Here is a 21,910-nt window from a genome sequence, read left to right on the forward strand (position 1 = left end):
TTTCCCATGGATCTGGTGAAAGATATTGTGGACAGAGCCTCCACTAAGAATAGGAACCTTCTCAATAAGTGTGGCTTGTCGCGCAAAAGGAAGTCTTCTCAGGATGAGGGCCCCCCAGCCTAAAAAGAAACCTAACAAGTCACGCTCCCAACAGCGTCAGGCTAAACGCCAGTTTCCGGCTCCCGCTACTCCTCAATTAGTGGCTCAGCCACAACAGACCTTTCAATTGGTCCCTCAGCCGGTGGTGTCCCAATCACCAGTTTTCACCCCAGCCTACGAAAGGCAGACCACTACCTTTCGCCCCAAAGGTAGAGGCTCCAGCAGAGACTCCTCTCGACGTCCTTCCAGAGGGAGAGGAGGAAGAGGAGCAGGCGGCCGAGGTGGTAAGCCCTCGGAAAACCAGAAGCAATGAAGTGCTTCCTGTGGGAGGAAGACTCCGCCAGTTTCAGGATCGCTGGACCTAAGATCCTTGGGCCCACAGCATCGCCAAGAAAGGACTGGGCTGGAGCTGGATATCACCTCCACCAGTCTCTCATCATTTCTTCCAACGATCAACCCCCATTCTGGAAGAATATGTTCGAGAACTCTTGAACAAGAACGTGATCAAGAGAGTAAAGTCCATCAGGTTCCAGGGAAGGCTATACTGCATTCCCAAGAAGGACTCAGACAAACTCAGTGTCTTTCTGGACTTATCCCCTCTCAACAAGTTCATCGTGAACAACAAGTTCAAGAAGCTGACCCTTCAACATATAAGGGCCCTACTGCCAGGACTGGAACAGGTGGACCAAGATTTACCTGTTCCCTCCAACCAACCTTCTGCTGAAAGTCCTCACCAAGCTGAGAACCTTCAAGGGAACGGCAGCCCTAGTGGCTCCCAAATGGCCGAGGAGCAATTGGTTCCCTCTCATCCTGGAACTGAAGCCCAAGCTAATCCCCCTGCCGGACCCAGTTCTCTCCCAGCAGGTCCAGAAGTTGACTGTCTTCGCTTCATTAAGGAAAACCCGAGACCTTCATCTCATAATTTTCTCTCACTAGCTGTGAAGAAAAGATTTGGAATATCGAAGAAGTGCTTAGACTTCTTAGAGGAATACAAAACAAAGTCTACCAGAAGGCAATACTAGTCTTCCTGGAAGAAGTGGGTGTCCTTTGTCAAGGCGAAGAATCCTTCGGAAATCTCTATGGATTTTTGTATGTCCTTCTTCATTCACCTTCGTAAATCGGCCTTGACAAGACTATTACTCTATGCCTTCCAGGTTGATCTGTCCAACGAAATCTTTAACAAAATTCCAAAAACATGTGCTAGACTCCGTCCCGCACCCCCACCGAGACCTATCTCTTAGTCTCTCGACAAGGTGCTTCAATTTGCCTCTAGCCTGGACAATGAATCTTGCCCTCTGAAAGACCTGACACAAAAAGTGATTTTCCTTTTCACTCTCGCTTCGGGAGCGCGGGTCAGTGAAATAGTGCCCTTATCTAGAGAGGAGGGCCAGATACAGTTCGCCGAGACAGGGGAACTTACCCTCTTCCCTAACCCAACGTTCCTGGCAAAGAATGAGCTTCCAACGAAGAGGTGGGGCCCTTGGAGAATCTGCCCTCTGAAGGAAGATCTCTCTCTATGCCCAGTAGAGAGTCTTAAGGTCTATCTTCGTAGAGCTTCAGACTTTGGCGGAGGACAACTCTTTAAAGGCGAAACGTCGGGAAGTGATTTGTCACTCAAACAATTACGGGCGAAGATCACCTATTTTATTCGCAGAGCGGATCCTGACAGTACACCCGCTGGTCATGATCCTAGAAAAGTCGCCTCTTCCATTAATTTTTTCCAGAGAATGGATTTCGAGAGCCTCCGATCCTTCACAGGCTGGAAATCCTAGAAAGTGTTCTTCAAACACTATGCGAAGCAGGTGCAAGAACTCAAACGGTTTGTAGTAGCCGCAGGTAGTGTACTAAAACCTGCTGCTTAACGCTGCAAAGGACAGTGAGTTATTTTGGACACTAACTCAACGGGTGCCTGTGTTGACCCTTGTGCGATACATAGTGTTAGTAAGTGCCACTCAGTGTCACTAGAGACTGTTCCTCCGTATGGTGAAGTGACATAGACTTCTACACGTGTGCCACATGTTTATTGGACGTGAAGTGTATTTCAAATGTCAAAGACTTTCCAGTTCCACCGGAACTTACGTGTGTTGTGGCAAGATCTTTTCAGATTTCACACCTTCGTCTTTGACAATCTCCAGCCTATGTCTGTATCCAAATATTCTTATGTTAAATAAGTTGTCATCTTATTTCATTTTTATTGCGAAATTCTCCCAAATAAATGGAAATTTCGCTATCAAATGCGTCTTATTTCGCCCTACTATATCCAAATATACTACTGTTTTAGTGTTTTAATTATCCTAATTTTATCAGCATTATAATTCATCTCATTATACTGCTCTTGGTAGAGATACTCACCTAAGAAATGTGATATTTTTGTTCCCACAAAAAGTTTTTATCTCTCAGGACATGTCAATGAGACCGACAAGTCCCTCGTCCAAGGCTGAGTCCTCTCCCACAGGTGACTTCAAGATCTTCCTACGTCCAATTAGGACTTCCCTGCCAGGGGGGGCAGGAAGCCATGTCATAGCTTATGCCATTGGGAGTGACATGTAACGGAGATGTCACGGTCTCTATGGTCATCAGACCAAAGGAATATTGTTTGGAAGTCAAAAGCACTATTGAATTGGGGAAAACACCCATGATACACTAATTCTCTGGTACACTTCCATCAGCACGTCATGGCTTGAGCCCAAAAAACGGATTTTGAGTGAAGCGAAAAATCTATTTTTGGGTGAGATAGCCATGACGTCCTGATGGACCCACCCAAAACTCTCTATTCTGACCTGTCAAGCCCCTCCCTTTCTTATTGTATCTTGGAGGCTGGTGGATACGCCGGGTGGAAGGGATTTGGAGCGGATGGATGTGACGTCGGCCAATATGGCGGCCGTTTGTTTACATCGCTAGGTACCATAACAGTAGCGTAGGAGGAGAGTTTTTGGAATGGCTCCTCCCATAATTGCCACTCTACCCCCTCGAAGCGTAAACGCTATGTGGGGTGCAGATAGCTATGTGGCGTGTCAAGCATACGTCCCCTGTTAGTATACGATATCCTAAAGGGAAACCTTATGGGTACTCGCGCCAGAAGTTAGAATTCTGTGAAACCTTTAGTTTAATTTTCTGGGAATATCTACTGTAGTCAAATATACCCTTAGGAAGCTACTGAAGGAACCTTCCATCAGCACGTCATGGCTATCTCACCCAAAAATAGATTTGTCCGTTTTATGATGGTTTAGGAAATAAAATTCATGCTAATAATATGCGTGGTGTTAAATGAACATGGTTATTATTGTATATATAGGCCTAGCCTATGTTTACCTACCGGTAGGTAGCCTTATATACGTGTAAACATAGCCTACGATTACCTACCGGTAGGTAGCATAGCCTAGTGTAATGTTCGCGTAGGCGTAGCTTACGTTTACCTACCGGTAGGCCAGAAATTTTTACTTTTTCAAATATATATCTCGTGTAATGTTCGACCCTTACTTTTTTAACTGAAAAGTAGGCCTTCAAAAATCAAACATTACACGAGTATATACAGTATGCAATCTCCAGTATCTTAATCCTCTGGAAAGTTGAGTATTTAATTTTTCCTGTGTATAATTTTTTGGCTCCCTTCTCACAGTTAAATTTGCATAATTTAGATGTGTTTAGTGGAGCAGAGCCATCACCGGAGGCGGCCGTTTTGGACCGCTGTCGTACGCCATAAATGCTTTATTTAGTTAGTAGTACGACGTCCCTGGTATTTAGCTTTAATGAATTACTGTATAGCTATTTAGGCAAATTATACTAGTGAAGATAAGATTACACATGTAATATTTCCTCTTCTGTTAACGTTTCGATAGTATACGATAGGGCCTCGGTGATGTAGCGTAGCCAAGATCCCGACTCGAGTTAGGCTAGCCTAATGCGTTTTAGTATACTTTAGTAACGTTGTCCTCGTTTATCCTCTTGGATGGTTTTATGAATTCAATCGGAGATAGCACATCTCCTAGAATTACTAGCATAATTCGATACTCGTTTCTTTTAGAGATTTAAGGATAAACCCTTCCTTCCCTCTGAGTGCCCCCATTAGGCAGCAACCCTATCTTTTGTCTTGCCATAGAGTAGTGTATTCCGGCTTGACTGAGATAGTGTTTCTGTCTATCCTCTTTGTCGATGAGTATCCTGGCTTTGAAATACGACAGTAACTCAGAGTATTCAGTCTTGTTGTGGGCAACTCTACCGATGGGGGATTAGCCATTCCCCTGCCGGTATTTACAGTTGCGGCATAGTAAGCCTAGCTTCCCTATTCCACAACTGAAAGTGGTAGTACAGTTGCCGCCACCTTCTCCCTTGTGGTCTAGAAGACATGTCTTATATCCGGCAATGTCTTAGGCTGAGGAATCATTATTCTTCTGCCGCCCAAGACGGCGCCAGTATAGGAAACTATGTTTCCTTGTTTTGCTGCCGACAGTAGGAGGCAGACGTGCCGCCTGCTTTCTATGCAAAATATAAGACCCTTTCCCTTCCCCTTCTTTCCTTTAGTGATGGCCTAGCCATCACAACATCTGTGGCCGGTATTCTACAATCTCCCCGCTTGCAGACTGATTACGATGCCGGCTGGGCTCCTACAGAGGCGGCTAGATTGCCGCTTCGACCTTCTTCCTAACGGAAGCAAGGCTTCGGGAAAGGTTGTGCCAGCCATGACGGCTGCCGGTGAGAGATCCTATACAACTTTGAGTTTTCTTCAGTCTTCTCTTGGACTGCCATCCACAAACCCTGGAAGCGGCAGTGCAGCCGGCAACAGATATTGTGGCTGGATGGAAGTTAGAATTAATACATTCTTTCCCCTTCCATTTGAATTCTCATTCTGGAAAGAAGGCAGTAGAGACAGTAGTCCATACAACCCTAATTATTGTACTAAACTATGATATTACGGTAGCCCTTTTCTCCATGCTTTCTCTCTCTCGGCTTGTGCCATCAGGTACTAGCCTAGCCGGTAGTATGCCGGCAGAACTACAGTATAAGACTATACAGTAGCCTGTATTCCTGCAGTATAGCAGATACAGCAGTTAGAAAACTACAGTATATAATATACAGTAGTATGATTTCCAATATATTCTGTGTTTCCTTTCACAGTCCATTGTTGAGACTGCTAATATTGTTGAAGTGAAGTATTCCTTCAATATCCTGATGTATCCTAGATCATCAGAACATAAATATCTTTACCATACAGTATTAATATTTCACTTGTGGGGGAGTTAGTGCTAGTATGCACTGACTCCAGCTCTATGTTATAGAGCTATTCCACCTTATATTTCCCTAATAAGGAAATTTAAAATATTAATATTGAGGGAGGTCACAGCAATTGCCTGGGCAGGAAACACAGATATGTGTCTCTCCTATTTCTTTTCTAGCTTACTATCATAAGCTATAATTATAATAGTAAGATCTATTATTAATACATATGATTGATTTATCAGTGTGATAAATTACCCCATACTCATTTCACTCATTCTTTCTTTACAGGAGGAGCCCAAGGTGAAGTGTGCAAGTATGTACTGCAACCACAAAAGTAAGAACTTTTGTGGCCACAACATGTGCAGGTCTCATGCTCCCTGCTCCATCGCAACTGAAACCCTGAGATACTGGGACCCCAAGGGTTGCAACGTCTGCTCGGCCTTGATGACTGAGGGTTTCGGCGATTCCAAGACGGGGGAGTCGAGGGATGCTGCGAGGGAAACGCTTCGGAAGTGGGTAAGAGGATTCCAGAAGAACTCTCCGGGACCTTACCTACCAAGCGACACCATTAGAAGCCTGCTGTTCCCTAAGGCAACATCTCATGCGGTCATGCCTCAGGTAAGGCCCGAGCCTCCCTGCATACAACTAGCAATAGAGGCTGACATCAATAAGGCTCTAGAAGGCATGGACATCCATCAGGAAAGGAAGTCAGAGGTGTCCTCGAACACTGAAAAGGATCTCCTTCAAGAAGACAATGAAGAAGAGGTGGCCCAGCCACCTGAGGAGGAAGAACAATCCGGATCGACAGAGATGGAAGACCCTCTACTGTCTGTGACGGCATTTCAGCCTGTGCCGTCAACCTCTTCGGCCCCAACCTCTCAACCAGATCCACTGTTCCCCATGGGACAAGAGTTCATGGCGCAGATCCACTAGATGATGGAAACTATGCGAAAGGAACAGCTAGAGATGAGGAAGGAAGTCAGGGAAGCACACAGCGCAGTCGCTTCTCGCAGCTCCTACAAGCGGCCCAGAGTCTTTGACTTACCTCAATGCTCCAAAACCAACCCCTGGAGGTATGTGGAGTTCATGCCCATGATGAATGGGAAACTCTACGTCTCGGTAAGATGGGGGCCATACCCCTCGACGATCTCCAATTCTGGCGGAACCTTGCAGCTTATCAGGAGTGCTTCATCAGGCTGAAGAACGAACCTGCGTCCAAAGAAGAGACGGAACCTAAGGAAGTCATGGTCTTTGACCATGACAAGGCACAGGCTCTCTTGACGAGTAGCCTGAAGAAGGCAGGTTACACGAACTCCGAGGTTTCTGCGTTGAGCAAGAAGCACCCTACCTTCCTTGCTCCTTCCTCCAGAGCTTTTCCCTTCATGTCAAAAGCTCTACACTGCGTGCTAAAGGCAGTTGATGCGGGCAAACCATGCCCTACCCTAGAGGAGTGTAGACCATTGTCTCTAGCCCTGCCTACGGGCGAGAAGGACTGGAACGAGGTCCATCTAACCTTCTCGGTAGCAAAACTAGATACTGATATTGCAGGACAGCAGTTCAACAAGAACCTTCCGAAGCTGTCGACTTTCTTCTGAGAAGAGAACAGGAGACAAAAGAGACTAGCCGCCTCTCTGTCTCTCCAGAACTGCATGGAAATGTGTGCAGGCATTTCAAGCACCCCAGACATGTACACAGTCCTAGCCAAGATGCACATGGCAACACTAGTCAAGAACATGTATGCTTTTGTGAAGGCCAGGAGGGCCTGTAGAGAGTTTGTGTTTGCCAATGCAATGGTCAAGCACGAGCCAAGGAAGCTGATCACTTCCTGTATCTGGGTCAAGGACCTCTTCCTAAAGGAAGCAGTCCAAGAGGTGGTTGCTAAAGCCGCCATGGAGAATAGGAACCTTCTCCAAAAATGGGGGATGTTTTCCAAAAGGAAATTTTCCCCTGACACTGGTCCCCAACCCAAGAGGAAGACGAAGAAGCCACGACTGCCTCATAGACCTGCGCAACATCTCACGGTTACCATGACACTTTCCAGATGGTGCCTCAACAGTTGGTAACCTAGTCACCAGCCTTTAACCCAGGCTTTGAGAGGTACACCACTACCTTTCGCCAAAAAGGTAGAGGATCTAGACGAGGCTCCTCAAGAAATCCCTCAAGAGGCAGAGAAGGACGTGGTCAAGGTAACAAACCCTCCAGGTCATCCAAGCAATGAGATGCTCCAGGTAGGAGGAAGACTCCTCCACTTTCGGGATCGCTGGACCTTCGATCCCTGGGCCCACAGCCTAATCAAGAATGGACTAGGGTGGAAATGGAACAGATCTCCACCTTCCTTTCCTCAATTCTTCCAACACTTCACCCCCTTATTGGAAGAATATACCTTAGAACTCTTGAACAAAAAGGTTATAAGGAAAGCAAAGTCTATCAAATTCCAGGGAAGGCTGTTTTGTGTTCCCAAGAAGGACTCGGACAAGCCCAGAGTCATTCTAGACTTGTTTCCACTCAGCAAGTTCATCGAGAACAACAAGTTCCGGATGTTAACCTTACAACACATAAAGATCCTCTTACCATAAGGGGCGTACAGTCTCAATAGACCTAGCAGATGCCTACTGGCACCTTCCAGTCAGCCACCCCCTCTCCTTCTACCTAGGATTCAAGCTACAGAAGACAAAGTATGTCTTCAGAACCATGCCCTTTGGACTAAACATAGCCCCAAGGATTTCCACGAAACTTGCGGACACAGTCGTACAACAGCTACGCTTAAAAGGCATTCAGGTAGCAGCATACCTGGACGACTGGCTGGTGTGGGCAGCATCCAAGACTGGGCTTCACGATCAACTACAAGAAGTCTCGCCTCTCTCCAGCTCAAGAGTTTCAATGGTTGGGAATCCATTGGAACTTGCAGTCACACCGCCTCACCATTCCACCGAAGAAGAGGAGAGAGATTGCGGGTTCTGTCAAGTGACTACTGAAATCCAACAAGATTTCAAGATGCCAACAGGAAAGGGTATTGGGCTCTCTCCAGTTCGCAGCAATAACAGACCCAGTGCTAAGAGCACAACTAAAAGATGCGCCAGGAGTCTGGAGAAGATGCGCATCAAACGCTCGAAGAGATCAACAGAGACCGACACCGTCCTTACTGCGATCGCTTCTGGGGCTGTGGTTGAAGGTCAAGCGCCTAGCAAGGACTATTCCCTTACAACCACCTCAACCGTCAGTAGTCATCCACACGGATGCCTCAACGGAAGGATGGGGAGATCATTCCCATCAAAGGAAAGTTCAAGGGACCTGGTCACACCAGTTCAAGACCTTTCACATCAACATTCTGGAGGCCATGGCAGTCCTCCTGCCATTGAAGAAACTATCCCCTCACAGATCAGCCCATATCAAGTTGGTCTTGGACAGCGAAGTGATAGTGAAATGTCTGAACCAATAAGGTTCAAGATCGCCCTACATCAACCACGTGATGTTGGCCATCCTTTGCTTGGCAAGAAAGAAAAGGTGGCATTTATTAGCAGTTCACCTACAAGGGTTCCGCAATGTGACGGCGGACACTCTATCCAGGCGAAAGCCGATAGAGTCAGAATGGTCCCTAGAAGCAGACTCATCCTCCTTCATCTTGGAAAAAGTCCCAGAACTGCAGATCAACCTCTTCGCAACGAGCGATAACAAGAAACTACCTCGATACGTAGCCCCTACGACGACCCTCGGTCAGAAGCGATGAACGCCATGTCCCTCGATTGGAACAGATGGAATCATATCTATCTTTTCCCGCCAACAAATCTCCTACTGAAGGTCCTCAACAAGCTGAGATCCTTCAAGGGGACAGAAACAGTGGTGGCCCCCAAATGGCCCAAGAGCAATTGGTTCCCTTTGGTGATAAAATTGAGGCTGAGGCTGTTTCCTCTACCGAACCCAGTTCTTTCCCACCTGGTTCAGAAGTCAACTGTCTACGCTTCATCATTGAGAACCCAAAAGCTACATCTCATGATTTTCTCACCTTGGCAGTCAAGAAAAGGTTTGGGATCTCAAAAGGCAACATCGACTTTATAGAAGAATACAAGTCAAAGTCAACCAGAAGACAATATGAATCGTCTTGGAAGATGTGAGTCGCCTTTGTCAAAGCAAACAAGCCGACAGAAATCTCGATAGACTTCTGCCTGTCCTTCTTCATCCACCTTCACAAGCAAGGCTTGGCTTCCACCATGATAACTACGTGTAAGTCAGCTTTGACTAGACCTCTTCTATATGCCTTCCAGTTGGACCTGTCGAACGAAATCTTCAATAAGATTCCGAAAGCATGCGCTAGACTTAAACCAGCAGCCCCTCTGAAGTCCATATGATGGTCTTTGGACAAAGTCTTGCACTACGCTTTGAACTTGAACAATGAAGATTGCTCCCTAAAGGATCTAACACAGAAAGTGATATTCTTGTTCGCTATAGCCTAAGGGGCTAGAGTTAGTGAAATAGTGGCCATATCTGGAGACGAGGGCCATATTCAGTTAACAGAAGAGGGAGAACTGAATCTTTTTCCCGATCCTACCTTTCTCGCCAAAAACGAGCTATCCACCAAAAGGTGGGGTCCTTAGAGAATCTGCCCTCTGAAGGAAGATGTCTCAATATGTCCAGTAGAGTGTCTTAAGGTCTATCTTCGAAGAACTTCAGACTTCAAGGGAGGACAGCTCTTCATAGGCAAAACCTCAGGATCAAACTTATCCCTAAAACAACTGAGGGCAAAGCTCACCTACTTTATTCGCAGAGCGGATCCTGACAGTACACCCGCAGGTCACGATCCGAGAAAAATGGCTTCCTCGCTGAACTTCTTTCAGCATATGGACTTTGATAGACTCCGCTCATATACAGGTTGGAAATCCTCTAGAGTCTTTTATAAACATTATGCGAAGCAAGTACATGAAATAAAACACTTTGTGGTGGCGGCAGGTAGTGTTATGAAACCTGTCGTCTAGTGCTGCGATGAACAGAGAACTGTTTGGGACTTGACAGTGAAAAAGGGTGAACAGGTGTTAGCACCTTTGAGTGTAATACCTTTTTTGGACTGTTCTTTATAGGTGTAGAATCTAACCAATAACACTAGTGCCGTGTGTACATTCGTTCACAGTGTTTAAACATATCCAACATCTAAGTGAATTTAACTCAGTAATTTCACATTTTTTGAGTGGCAACTGTGACATATTAGGATATATTTCTTTCCTTACAGGTGATAAATATATATGTACTATAAAAATGTTGTTTATGTAAAAAGGATTCTATTTTAATACATTCGTTGTTGTATTTATTTTTTCTATACAAATAAATACATAAATTGTATTTGCGTCTTATTCGCCCTACAAGTAGTCGAATAAAACTTGCCAGAGTCTTTTATTTTCCTAAAGTTAAAATACTTGAATTTATTCCTATGTGTGACCATACTGGTAATAGCTAAATTCCACTTTGTTCTCACGATTACAACCTTGATGCTTCTATAGTCAGTATTGACATATTCCCTGCAGGGGGCAGGAAGCCCTAAGTTAGTTCCAAACTTAGTGGATATGACAAATAATGGTAGTGTCATATATTCATGTGGTCTGGGTGACCATATAAGAATCTGAGTCAAGGTAAAGGCACTTATACAAACCCACAGATATAGTACTTTCAAGTAAATCTCTGGTAATACAAACCCACAGATATAGTACTTTCAAGTAAATCTCTGGTAATACAAACCCACAGATATAGTACTTTCAAGTAAATCTCTGGTAATACAAACCCACAGATATAGTACTTTCAAGTAATTCTCTGGTAATACAAACCCACAGATATACTACTTTCAAGTAATTCTCTGGTAAACTGCCATCAGGACGACATGGCTGAGCCCAAAAAACGGATTTTGAGTAAAGTGAAAAATCTATTTTTGGGTGATATGGCCATGTCGTCCTGATGGACCTGCCCTCCTTTATAAAAAAGGAGTATACATATATGTAACAAATCCCCACCCGAAACTACTCTATCTGTGGCTATCCATGCTTAATTGCAACAAGGAATAGTTCGCCGTAGTAGTACGGGAAGGGGATCCACCGGGTAACCTTGTTGACGGCTCTCCTTCAATTTCGCCACTCTTCCCCCTCAGAGCGAAAACTCTATTCGGGGTGAAGATTGCCACGTGTTGTATCAAGAAATACGTCCCCTGATATTATGCGATATCATTAAGAGTTATTTTAAGGATACTCGTGCCAGGAGTTAGAATTCTGGAGACCTGTGGTCAATTCTCTGGGCGTATCACTGTAGCCAAATATCCCTTAGAAAGCTGGCTAAAGGAACCTTCCATCAGGACGACATGGCCATATCACCCAAAAATAGATTTTTCCCTTTGCTCAAAATCCGATTTGTTATAATGCTTGCAAAGTAGAGATATCTCCTCATTTATTATGATAAATCTTCATCAACAGATGTTCGAGTCACTGCTATTGATCAGATTGTTGATTTCCTACCCGCACATGGGACTCACGACGACATGGATTTCTTGCTGAAATTGGTCGAGTCGGACCCAGTTCCAAGGATACGTTACCTCACTCTGAGAGCCCTAGCAAAGAACCCACCCTTTGCCATGGGGCAGAGCCATCGACTGGACACAGAATTTTTAGTGGAACGTTTATGGAGGCTTATGAAGTAATTATTTAGTTGTAGTCCCATTTATAGTTAATTATTTAATTAATGATTGTTGGTTGGATCAACTACAGCAAATAGCCCCACAAGATCAAGGCTTTTTAAGATATTTTTTTAAATTACAAAAGTGTAGCAGTATAGCTTATGAATATCTTATGAATATTCTCCAGATATGTGTGTACCTTACCATATAATAATATTGTAATGTCTATGATAGAATATCCATAATAAATTTTTTAATAACCTTTTATTTATGTAAGTAAACATTAACTTAGACACATGTCAGTATGAGACCATTTTTTGGGGACTTATAGTAGTACCTCAGTTTAAAACTTTGATTTAGACACGTGTCAGTATGAGACCATTTTTTGGGGACTTATAGTAGTACCTCAGTTTAAAACTTTGATTTTGATTTTTAGCAAATCGGGATACGAGCCTAACATAAACAAATTTAAGACGCACCCTTATTTCAGCAGGAAAACAGTTTTTAGTGTATTGTTGAAAAAAGTCTAGCTGCACATTGCACAAGTAGAAACATACTGTACATTTCCGCGCATATAGGACGAGGTTGGAAATCAAGTCAAATTTGAATGAATTACAAAACATCAGAGCATAGGTTAGCTTTTGTTGTATACTTGAAAATCCAAAATAAATAAAAGAAAGAATTTTATATCATGTTTTGCTAAACATGCAACATAAACCCGTAACTACTGCTTTTTTTAAGTTTCATTACCGATCATAACGAGTTTTTTCTTTTTCTTTTATTTTATAAAATATTGCTAGTTATCCTCTGATTTCTCTTCTAATCATTGTCATGCCTTTTGCTTTTCCCATTTACACTTATTTTATTCCTTATCAAATATTTATCTGTTATTTCCATGAGACACTTTCAAATCATAGGCTAGAAGTATGAAGTGACAACTTAGCTGCCATCGTCTAACCCTCCGTGGACTGCTGTCTATGCCTGCTCTTAGTTTGATTAATTACGAAAAAAAAGTTTAATGTTTGACAGAACACTGTATGACATAAGTGATAAGCTGTAGTATATATAAGAGTAGAACTAAAGTAGATTAACAAAATAAGTTTTGAAAATAAAATTTAGTACAGTAGTATTATTTACTGTAGAATGTGAATACAAAATTTACTTGTTCCGTAACTGAAATACAAACCAACACTATTTATTGGGGTATTACTTTCGGTGAAGCTGAAAGGACGAGCCATTAAATTTTAGCAAGGGATAACAACCCATCCCATTATTTAGGGGGTAGGGCGGGTAGCTTGCTACCCCTCCCACTCACACCTGTGATTGAGCTCACTTTGCCTTTGGCTCGGATGGAGTGCGGTTGTCACTGATCTTCATCCTCTCTATTTTGGACTGCTATTAACTGTTTTTTGCTTTCTCTTTTCAGTGTATGTGTGTGTTCTCTTTCTCCTACTACTATGCGAACTTGTACTGGAACAGAAGGCTGTGCCTGGGAAAGTTTATGTCTGCTGTGGAAAAGGATCCCCACAGCCTTTGCCCCGTCTGCAGATAACAGCGCTGTGACCTAGATAATAAGTGTAGTGAGTGTCGGTAGTGGTCTTCCTCCCAGAAGGAAAGGTATGGGCGTAGGCGGAAGAGGAAGTCCAAGCGCGATTCTTACCCTTCGAAGGTCGCTTCAAAGCATTAGAAACCCAAGGATTCCTCCTCCCGACCTTCCTCCGAAGCTCCTACTCGGATTGCTTCCTCTAAGGGCCGACGAGTAGTAGCGTAGGCCGTTTAACTCCTGGCCAACCTCGGTCCTCGAGAGACGGTGCCGCTTCCCTTAGTGGGGTCGCCCCAGCTCTCCCCCCGAGTGAGGCCATGTCTCTTTCTCCTCTTTTACAGCTGTGCCCATCGTTGGGTTTGCCCAGTGATCCTTCCAAGAAGGCGTTGCTACGGTTCTTGCACCGAGGTGCTGATCTTCAGCATGCGTCAATGTCAGACGTCAACCCCTTGTCTGTTGTTGACCTAGTTTGGGAAGCTCATCTGCCGCCCTGCCAGCTGCTCCTGCGACTGCGTCTTCTTCTCCATCTTCCACTGCCGAGGTCTGCGCTCCTACCCTTGACAAACATCCTGAGGCACGTCTCTCTGTCTAGTTTTTCCCTTTCTACTAAAGGGTCTCACATAGAGACTCCTCTTTGGAGGCCTGCTGATCCCACGCTCCTTCATCGTCATGTCTGTGGCACGAGACCTCGTCGTGTCCATCCTCCGCTTCACCTTCAGGGTGGTCCTGCTCCCTCGGTCAAATGATGTCTCTTCACATCTTCACCTCCTTAGTCTTCTTTTTAGGAAGAAACTGTCTTTCCCGACTCATCTGGCTACAGACCTTCGCCTCCGTCTCCGACCTTGTCTCAATATTTTCCGTCACTCCAGGCTCTTGTCCAACGCTCACATGCTTGACAGTCTCACCATCGTCCGGCAGAGCATGAATCGCTGATGCTCCCACTTGCCCGGGAATAGCTTGACCATTGTCAACGAGAGACTTCTTGTGTACCACCTAAGCTTTCGGTTACACGTGAATCGTCTACGCCGACACTTCTAGCTCGTTATTCACCTACCATGATCAACAATCAAAGACTGGTGTACCACCCAAGCGGTCAGTTACACGTGAATCGCCTATGCGTTCGACCTCTTGGCAAGCTTCTGCTACGCGAGGATCACCGAGAACGCCAGAATCGCTTGCTCATGAGCGATCGCCTGCTCGTCAGCGTTCGCCTGCTTATCAGCGTTCGCTCTGCTTGTCAGCGTTTATATGCTCATCAGCATTCACATCACTGTCTCTGGAATCGCGCATCCATCAGTCAACTAACCAGCGTTCGGCCGTATCTCAGAGCGTTTCCAAACCATCGTGTTGCTCTTCTTTGGAACGTGTTCGCCCACATGTTTATAATTCACTTCAACGTCAATCATCTCTTATCGGTCAGCCATGAAGTTCACGCCCAGTGACGTGTGAGTCGCCTACTCGAGAATAGTCAGCACACCGACCTGCCTCGTGCAACGGTAGCGATCGATCCCGCATTACCGCTGTATCACTCGTCAAAGCAGAGAAACTCTCCCCCTTATAGTTCGAGTTAACGATCTTCACGTCGGCATTCACCATCGTATCTTGAATAGGAAGTTTCTCTATGCTCTCCAACGTGTCTGCGGCCGTCACTTCCTCTTGCAAGGGAATATCAACAATTGCAGCGATGGCCACACAAGAAGGCAAAGACACAGTCCTAGACGGTGTCTTAGGCACCCAAAAGCCTCCGAAGACCACAGCTGCCCTGGTCTCGGGAGTTAAAAGGTGTCCGGCGTAAGATCACATTCCCAGCTTTCTATCCTCGCTGAGTCTTTCCACTCTTCCTCGTCCACTAAATTCCTCCCACCTTCGGGTGTCAACCAGAGGAGGTATTATGACATGAACAAAACCTTGTTGACAGTGTCTCCCCATCACTCCCTTGAAGAACTGACCAAGGGAGTCTCTAGAGAAGCTCTCTTCGTGTCAGGTCTATTTCTCAGCATCAGAGATCCTAAACCAAGAGAAGGTCGCGAAGTACGCCATGCAGGCTACTTCGTGGCTGGATCATTGGTTGGGATCTGTGGGAATCCTGATGTGAACCGAGTATTTCTCTAAGGATTGTACCAGGAAGGCTTTGGAGACCTTCCTTCTCTCTGGCACCCACACCATTGAGTTTCTGGCCCACCAGGTAGTGACCCTGTGGGCTAACACCCTTCTGAAACGAAGGGATGCTGTGGCTGAGAGATTTCACCAGCAGTCCCTTACGCTGAGATTGCCAGGCTCCAAAACTCCTCCATGGGGGCGTTCTTCCTCTTCGAGCCAAGGCATGTCGAGCAGGATTTGGAGAGGTGGAGGAAGTCCAACAAGGACTCCCTTCTTCATAGGGCCCTAACAACTTGGCCCTACAGACCTCCAGCCCCTCCAAAAACCAGCCAAACGAAATCATCAACTAAGAAAACGGCAGTGACGGGAAAGGCAACAAGTTCATTCGTGGAGGAAACCACCAGAGAGGTGGCAGTAAGGACCGCAAACGCTAGAATAGGTCATCCCTCTGCTTGTCCACCAGTAGGGGGAGGCTTACAAGGCTGCTGGACTAGGTGGATGCAGCTCAGGGTCAAACTTTGGATGATTTCTATGATTTGTTCAGGGTATCACATCCTATTCATTTCATCTCTCCCTCCATTGACCAAGAATCCAGTGCTTGTGAGCTCCTTTGCGGTGAGATCAGCAAAGGGGCAGAGTCCAGACCATGTTGGAGAAGGGCGCTCTCCAGGAGATCCTCAACGGTTCCCCAGGCTTCTTCAGTCAACTCTTTCTTGTAAAGAAGGCATCTTGAGGCTGGAGACCAGTCATCGATCACTCAGCTTTGAACAAGTTTGTCGAACAGACTTCGTCAGCTTGGAGACGACAGACACGGTCAGACTAGCCAAAAGACCACAGTGCTTCATGTGTACACTAGATCTAAAGGACGCATACTTCCAGATCCCAACCCATCTGTCTTCAAGGAAGTATCTGAGATTCAACATCGACAACAAGACATACCAGTTCAAGGTGCTGTCTTTTGGCCTTTCCACAGCATCTCAGGTCTTCACAAGAGGGTTTGCCCTGGTGTCTTCTTGGGCTCACAGGTTCGGCATCCGTCTCCTTCGGGACCTGGACGACTGGCTGATCCTGGCAGACTTGGTGGCAATACTTCTTCAGCACCGAGACAAACCTCTGAGTCTTTGCCAAGATCTGGGGATCATGGTAAATCTCGAGAAGTCTTCTCTGCTTCCCACTCAGACTGGTATTCCTGGGCATGGTATTAGACACCAAACAACACAAAGCCTTCCCATCAGACGACAGGATAGCATGGCAGATGAAAGTCGCGAGGCCTTTCCTCAGACGAGAACTCCCAGCCCAGAAGTGGCTATGTCTCCTTGGACACCTATCATCCTTGGCCCGTCTAGTTCCCAACAGTCACCTTAGGATTCAATCTCTCTAGTGGCGCCTGGAGTCCATTGGAATCAACCCTCCGATTCCCCGGACATTCGGGGATCAGAGGAAAAGACAGACCTCGGATGGTGGCTGGCAGACGAGAGTATGTTGAAGGGTGTCGATCTTCTCATCCCTCCTACCGATTTGATACTGTTACTTGGATGCATCAAAAAAAGGGCGGGGGTGCCCACGTAGTGCACCACAGGGCCTCAAGCTTTTGGTCAGAGTCCGAAAAGTACCTTTACATAAATCTCTTAGAGATGAAGGCTCTTCGATAGTTCCACCAGTTCCTGGCGGTCACTCAGTGGTGGTGATGAGCGACAGCATCTCTGTAGTGGCTTACATCAAGAAGCAAGGAGGTTTTTTTCCAGTCCCTATCCCATCTAGCAGTAGAGATACTAAGATGGGCAGAAGTCCACTCAGTCTCACTATCAACTCGCTTCATTCCAGGCTAGAGGAATGTGCCTGCCGACAATCTGAGCAGAGCATCGCAGATAGTGGGTTCCAAGTGGTCTTTGGTTCATCTAGTAGCCAACAAAGTCCTTACTTTGTGTGGTTCTCTGACTATGGACCTGTTTGCAATGGCCCTGAACTTCAGACTCCCGCTGTACTGCTCCCCAGTCCCGGATCCCAAGGCTCTCTGGCAAAATGCATTCCAGCAATGGTGGGACAACATCAATGTATATGCATTCCCACTGTTTTGGCTGATGAGAAGAGTACTCAATAAGACCAGAACATCAGTCAATCTTTCAATGACCCTCATAGCTCCGCTATGGCATCATGCGGAAAGGTTCCCAGGCCTTCTGCTGCTCCTGAGGGAGCCCCCAAGAGAACTTCCTCCACAACACAATCTACTCAGACAACCACATGTCAATATCTACCACAAGGCAGTAGCTTCGCTACATCTTCACGCCTGGAGACTATCCAGCATCTCCTCACTCAGAGAGGATGTTCGCAACAGGTTGTGAAAAGGATGTTTTGATACTTGCGTAAATCATCAGCCTCTGTCTACCAGGCAAAGTGGAATGTCTTCTGTGGTTGGTGTCGTGGAAGGGGTCTCAATCCACTTAATGCCACTATTCCAAAAATCGCGTAGTTTCTTGTGTATTTACGGGAAGAAATGCGCCTTTCAGTTTCAGTGGTCAAAGGCTATTGCTCAGCCTTGAGTCTCGCCTTCAAACTGATAGGAAAGGACATTTCCTCATCGCTGGACCTTTCCCTCCTTATACGAAGTTATGAACTTACCTGTCCTCAGTCATAAGTAAGACCTCCCCTATGGAACATGTTATAAGTTCTTCGTTCCCTAAAAAGACCTCCGTACGAACCATTACGCCAGGCAACAGATAGCCACCTGACTTGGAAGACGAGGTATCGAACTTTGCTGTCGCCCATTCAAGGGGATGTGGAGAGGTAAACTTCAGCTTCGTCCTTGAGTTTCTTGCAAAGACTCAGAATCCGGGGCTTTCGGAACCGAGAATCGAATATTTCCGAATAACAAGTCTCCGCTCCGTAACTGACGACCCAGATCATCTGTTACTATGCCCAGTAAGGTGTTTGAGGTGCTACCTCCAGAGAACAGCAGCAGCTGAGCCCAGAGTGTCACTTCATCAGCATGGGCAGAATCAAGAGGAGGGTCACGAAGAACACAATCTCTGCTTGGATTTGTAAGGTCATTGACTTTTCCCTGAATCCCAACCCTCCTCCAACATGTTGTCCCAGAGCTCATGATGTCAAGGGCATTTCCACATACCTGGCCTTCAAAAAGAACTATTCGGTGACAAAAGTACTGGAAGCGGTCGTGTAGAAACATCAAACTATATTCACTGCCCACTACCTGCAAGACATGACCCACAGGAACCTCAATACGTTTTCTATCGGTCCTGTGGTGGCTGCACAACAGATGGTTTAGTACCTCAGCTCCTTATTGGACAAGTAGCAGAAGGTTGAGGGCATTGGTTACCTGGGTTTTCGTCTGAGTGAAGGAAAAGCAATGACTGGCTCTTTTCCTTTCTTCATCCTCCCCTCTCTTGGGGAAATCAGCATCCTGGAGCCTCTGCACAAGCTGACAAACCTGTGCAGGTAAACCATTGCTCCCTTGTGTAATCTAGTATTGTTACAATACTGTTGCATCCCCATACCCTGGCAGGTGGCATTGGGAATGTCTCGGTCTTCAGTTATTTCCTACAAGACTCGGAATAACTTTTACCTGGACAGTCACATTGCTAGTATATCGCCACACTCGGCTTGTGTAGGCCGCAGACCCTGCTTAGCAGGTTTAGCTAGGTGTTAGGGTCTCTTTATTATTGCCCAAAACTCTGCACTATAGGGAGTACCCCGGTTAAGGCCAAAAAGCCCGATTGGCAGGGACGTCCGCCCTCATAGTGGGTGAGTTGCCCTTATAAATAGCGTTGGTTGGTATTCCAGTTACGGAACAAATGACAAATTTGGAGGTAATTTGTATTTTTCCTAACGATACAAACCTTTGTTATTTATACATACTTGTCCACCAACCCTGTCCCCCTTGAAGTCCTACCTCCAAGCAAAGTGAGCTCAATCACAGGTGTGTTGAGTGGGAGGGGTAGCAAGCTATCCCCCCATCCCCCCCGCTAACTAGCGGAATAGGTATTTAACTCTCGCTAAATTTTAATGGCTCGTCCTTTCAGCTTCTCCGAAAGTAATACCCAGATAAATAGCTAAGGTTTGTATGGTTAGGAAAAATACAAATTACCTCCGAATTTGTCATTTTAATTAGAATGTTAAGTCTTGGATTTTGATGACTACTATTTCGTTTCAGTTCTGGACTGTACTATGATTCTCGCACTCGATGTGCAATCATGGATCTTTATTATGCTCTTTATGGACGTCGTAGACCCACATGCATTCCTCCATCAGAGCCAGCCTTAGTTCTTAACCTTCGAAAGCCTCCTTATCCACCAATTCAGGTCCCTCCTCCTTTGGTAAGTAACCTTTAGTTGTATCTTAATTTGGTTGAATTTATACCAACCTATTGATAATCATACACAATTTATATTATTTCAGACTGCAATCCCCTTCAGGGGAAGGAATGCCTCCTTTTGCCATGTACCAGTCTTCTTGGACAGGACAGGCCCTATCAGTCTATATTATTCATCCCTATGATGGACAGGTAGGAGGTTGCTGGAGTCAATTTCCTTCGCTCCCATACAGGATCAGGCAGATAAACACTTCGAGGGATGAAAAAGAACCAACCAGTATCGGTTGTAGGGGATATCCGACCCACCAATCATTGAATCTCCCTATTTTAAAGGTCAAAAGATTTGTATACACATAGGAACAAGTTACAAATTTTAAAAGTAGATTGTATTTTTCATAGCTGTACAAACCTGAGTCCTTTAAAGTTAAACTTCTTACCTTTACTACCCCTGTCAGTCTTAAGTTGAAGGTCTAAAGAGACATGCTTCCGTCAGGTGGATGGGCGGGTCTTGCTCACCATGTCTTTACCTCGTTAATGAATTGAACAGGCATTCCAGCTCCACTGAAGGCATGTTCCCTATTTTAAAGCACTGAGGTTTGTATAGCTATGAAAAATAAAGATTACTTTTTAAAAAAAATTATATCTCTTCCATCCTTACCATTCCATTGCTTGCTGTCTTAGTGAAAAAGTCAGTTCACCTGTTTGCAATTCCATTACTCCTGATCCTTTTTATTTTAAATGCAAAAATACTATTTCTTTTGCTACATATACTTATGATATCTGTTAATGTAATGTTCTGCATTATTATTTCATAGATCAAAGAAGAAGAAGAGCAGAAAATACCAATCCCTGAAATTGCTAAGGTAGAGCCAATAGAAGAGAAGTTGATTGAGCCCAAACAAGAAATAAAGGCAGAAATGACAGAAATGATGCCTGTGGAAGTTGTATATACTGAAGATGTCAAACCTTGCGTGAAGGTAAGAAATTTTATATGAACGTTATCACTGTTATATGTTTTATGTTTTTCTCTGTTCTAAGTTTTTGGAATGAGATGAATGCCATATTTTTAGGTGTCACGACTATTATATTGTTATCCCTCTTCACTTCTATGTTTTATATAACTATTATCTTCAAAAGAAATCCCTGTAAGTTGTATCATCCAAATGTTTCTTTGGAAATTACTGTGATAGTGATCACCTTGTTATTTTTGCTACTGTATATCAGAGGCACCTGTGTAGTCCTTCAAAGGGATGATATATCTTGCTATGATAGAATTTATGAATAATTCTTCGTGAGGGGCAAAATTTACCTTCATTGTTTACTTTTTTATTAAATTCACATACATTTAGAATGAGTAAACAATACTAACTACTGTATACTAAAAGAGAATATCAATAGCTCTTGATTTACAAAAATACAATAGAATAATGCAGTACATAGTGTGTTATTAGTTTGAAGTTAACCTACTTGTAATCAATTATATGTTGGGATAGAGTTAAATTTTAAGACAGTAATAATTGATAATAAAGAAATAATTAAATATTGTTTGGTATTATTAAAATTTAAAAGTATCTGAAGGTTTATTTATTTTTACGTTTTATATTATTAATTTTTCTTTCATCTTTGCAAACTTTATGCTATAAAAGCTAATTCAGCTTTATATATAGAATATTTTACTTGATTTTTTTCTTATTTTCAACAATGTTTATGACGTTGGTACATAAAATTTCCTCATAGAAGTTGACATTATCAATATTTAGCAGAATGAAGATATTGAGGTCTTTGATGAGACTGTAGAAGACAATGTACCTCACAGCGTTACACCTAGTATTGAAGGCGATATGTCAGAGTCAACTTCGTCTCTTCCCGGAGATGGCCAGATTCCACCCGGAGCACCTACAGGTATTTTCTTCATTTCTTTGTATCTATCTACTTCCTTCTTGAAGCCAGCTAAATGTTGATGTCTACCCTAATATCT

General features: G+C 44.6%; 1 protein-coding gene across 2 annotated transcripts in view; it reads left to right on the plus strand.

Moving 5' to 3' along the window:
* Taf2 (TATA-box binding protein associated factor 2) overlaps window positions 1–21,910 on the plus strand; it is a 365,232-nt gene that overhangs the window by 320,140 nt on the left and 23,182 nt on the right. The window contains exons 20-23 of one of the 2 annotated variants that reach the window (XM_068346184.1): window positions 11,763–11,982; window positions 19,774–19,936; window positions 20,748–20,909; window positions 21,696–21,834. In XM_068346184.1, the coding sequence (XP_068202285.1) occupies window positions 11,763–11,982; window positions 19,774–19,936; window positions 20,748–20,909; window positions 21,696–21,834 (684 nt within the window). Of the gene's footprint in view, window positions 1–11,762; window positions 11,983–19,773; window positions 19,937–20,747; window positions 20,910–21,692; window positions 21,835–21,910 lie in introns of both variants that reach the window. The other variant, XM_068346183.1, reaches the window with a different exon arrangement.

Source organism: Palaemon carinicauda, chromosome 22 (assembly GCF_036898095.1).
Source record: "Palaemon carinicauda isolate YSFRI2023 chromosome 22, ASM3689809v2, whole genome shotgun sequence".
Taxonomy (NCBI): Eukaryota; Metazoa; Arthropoda; class Malacostraca; order Decapoda; family Palaemonidae; genus Palaemon; species Palaemon carinicauda.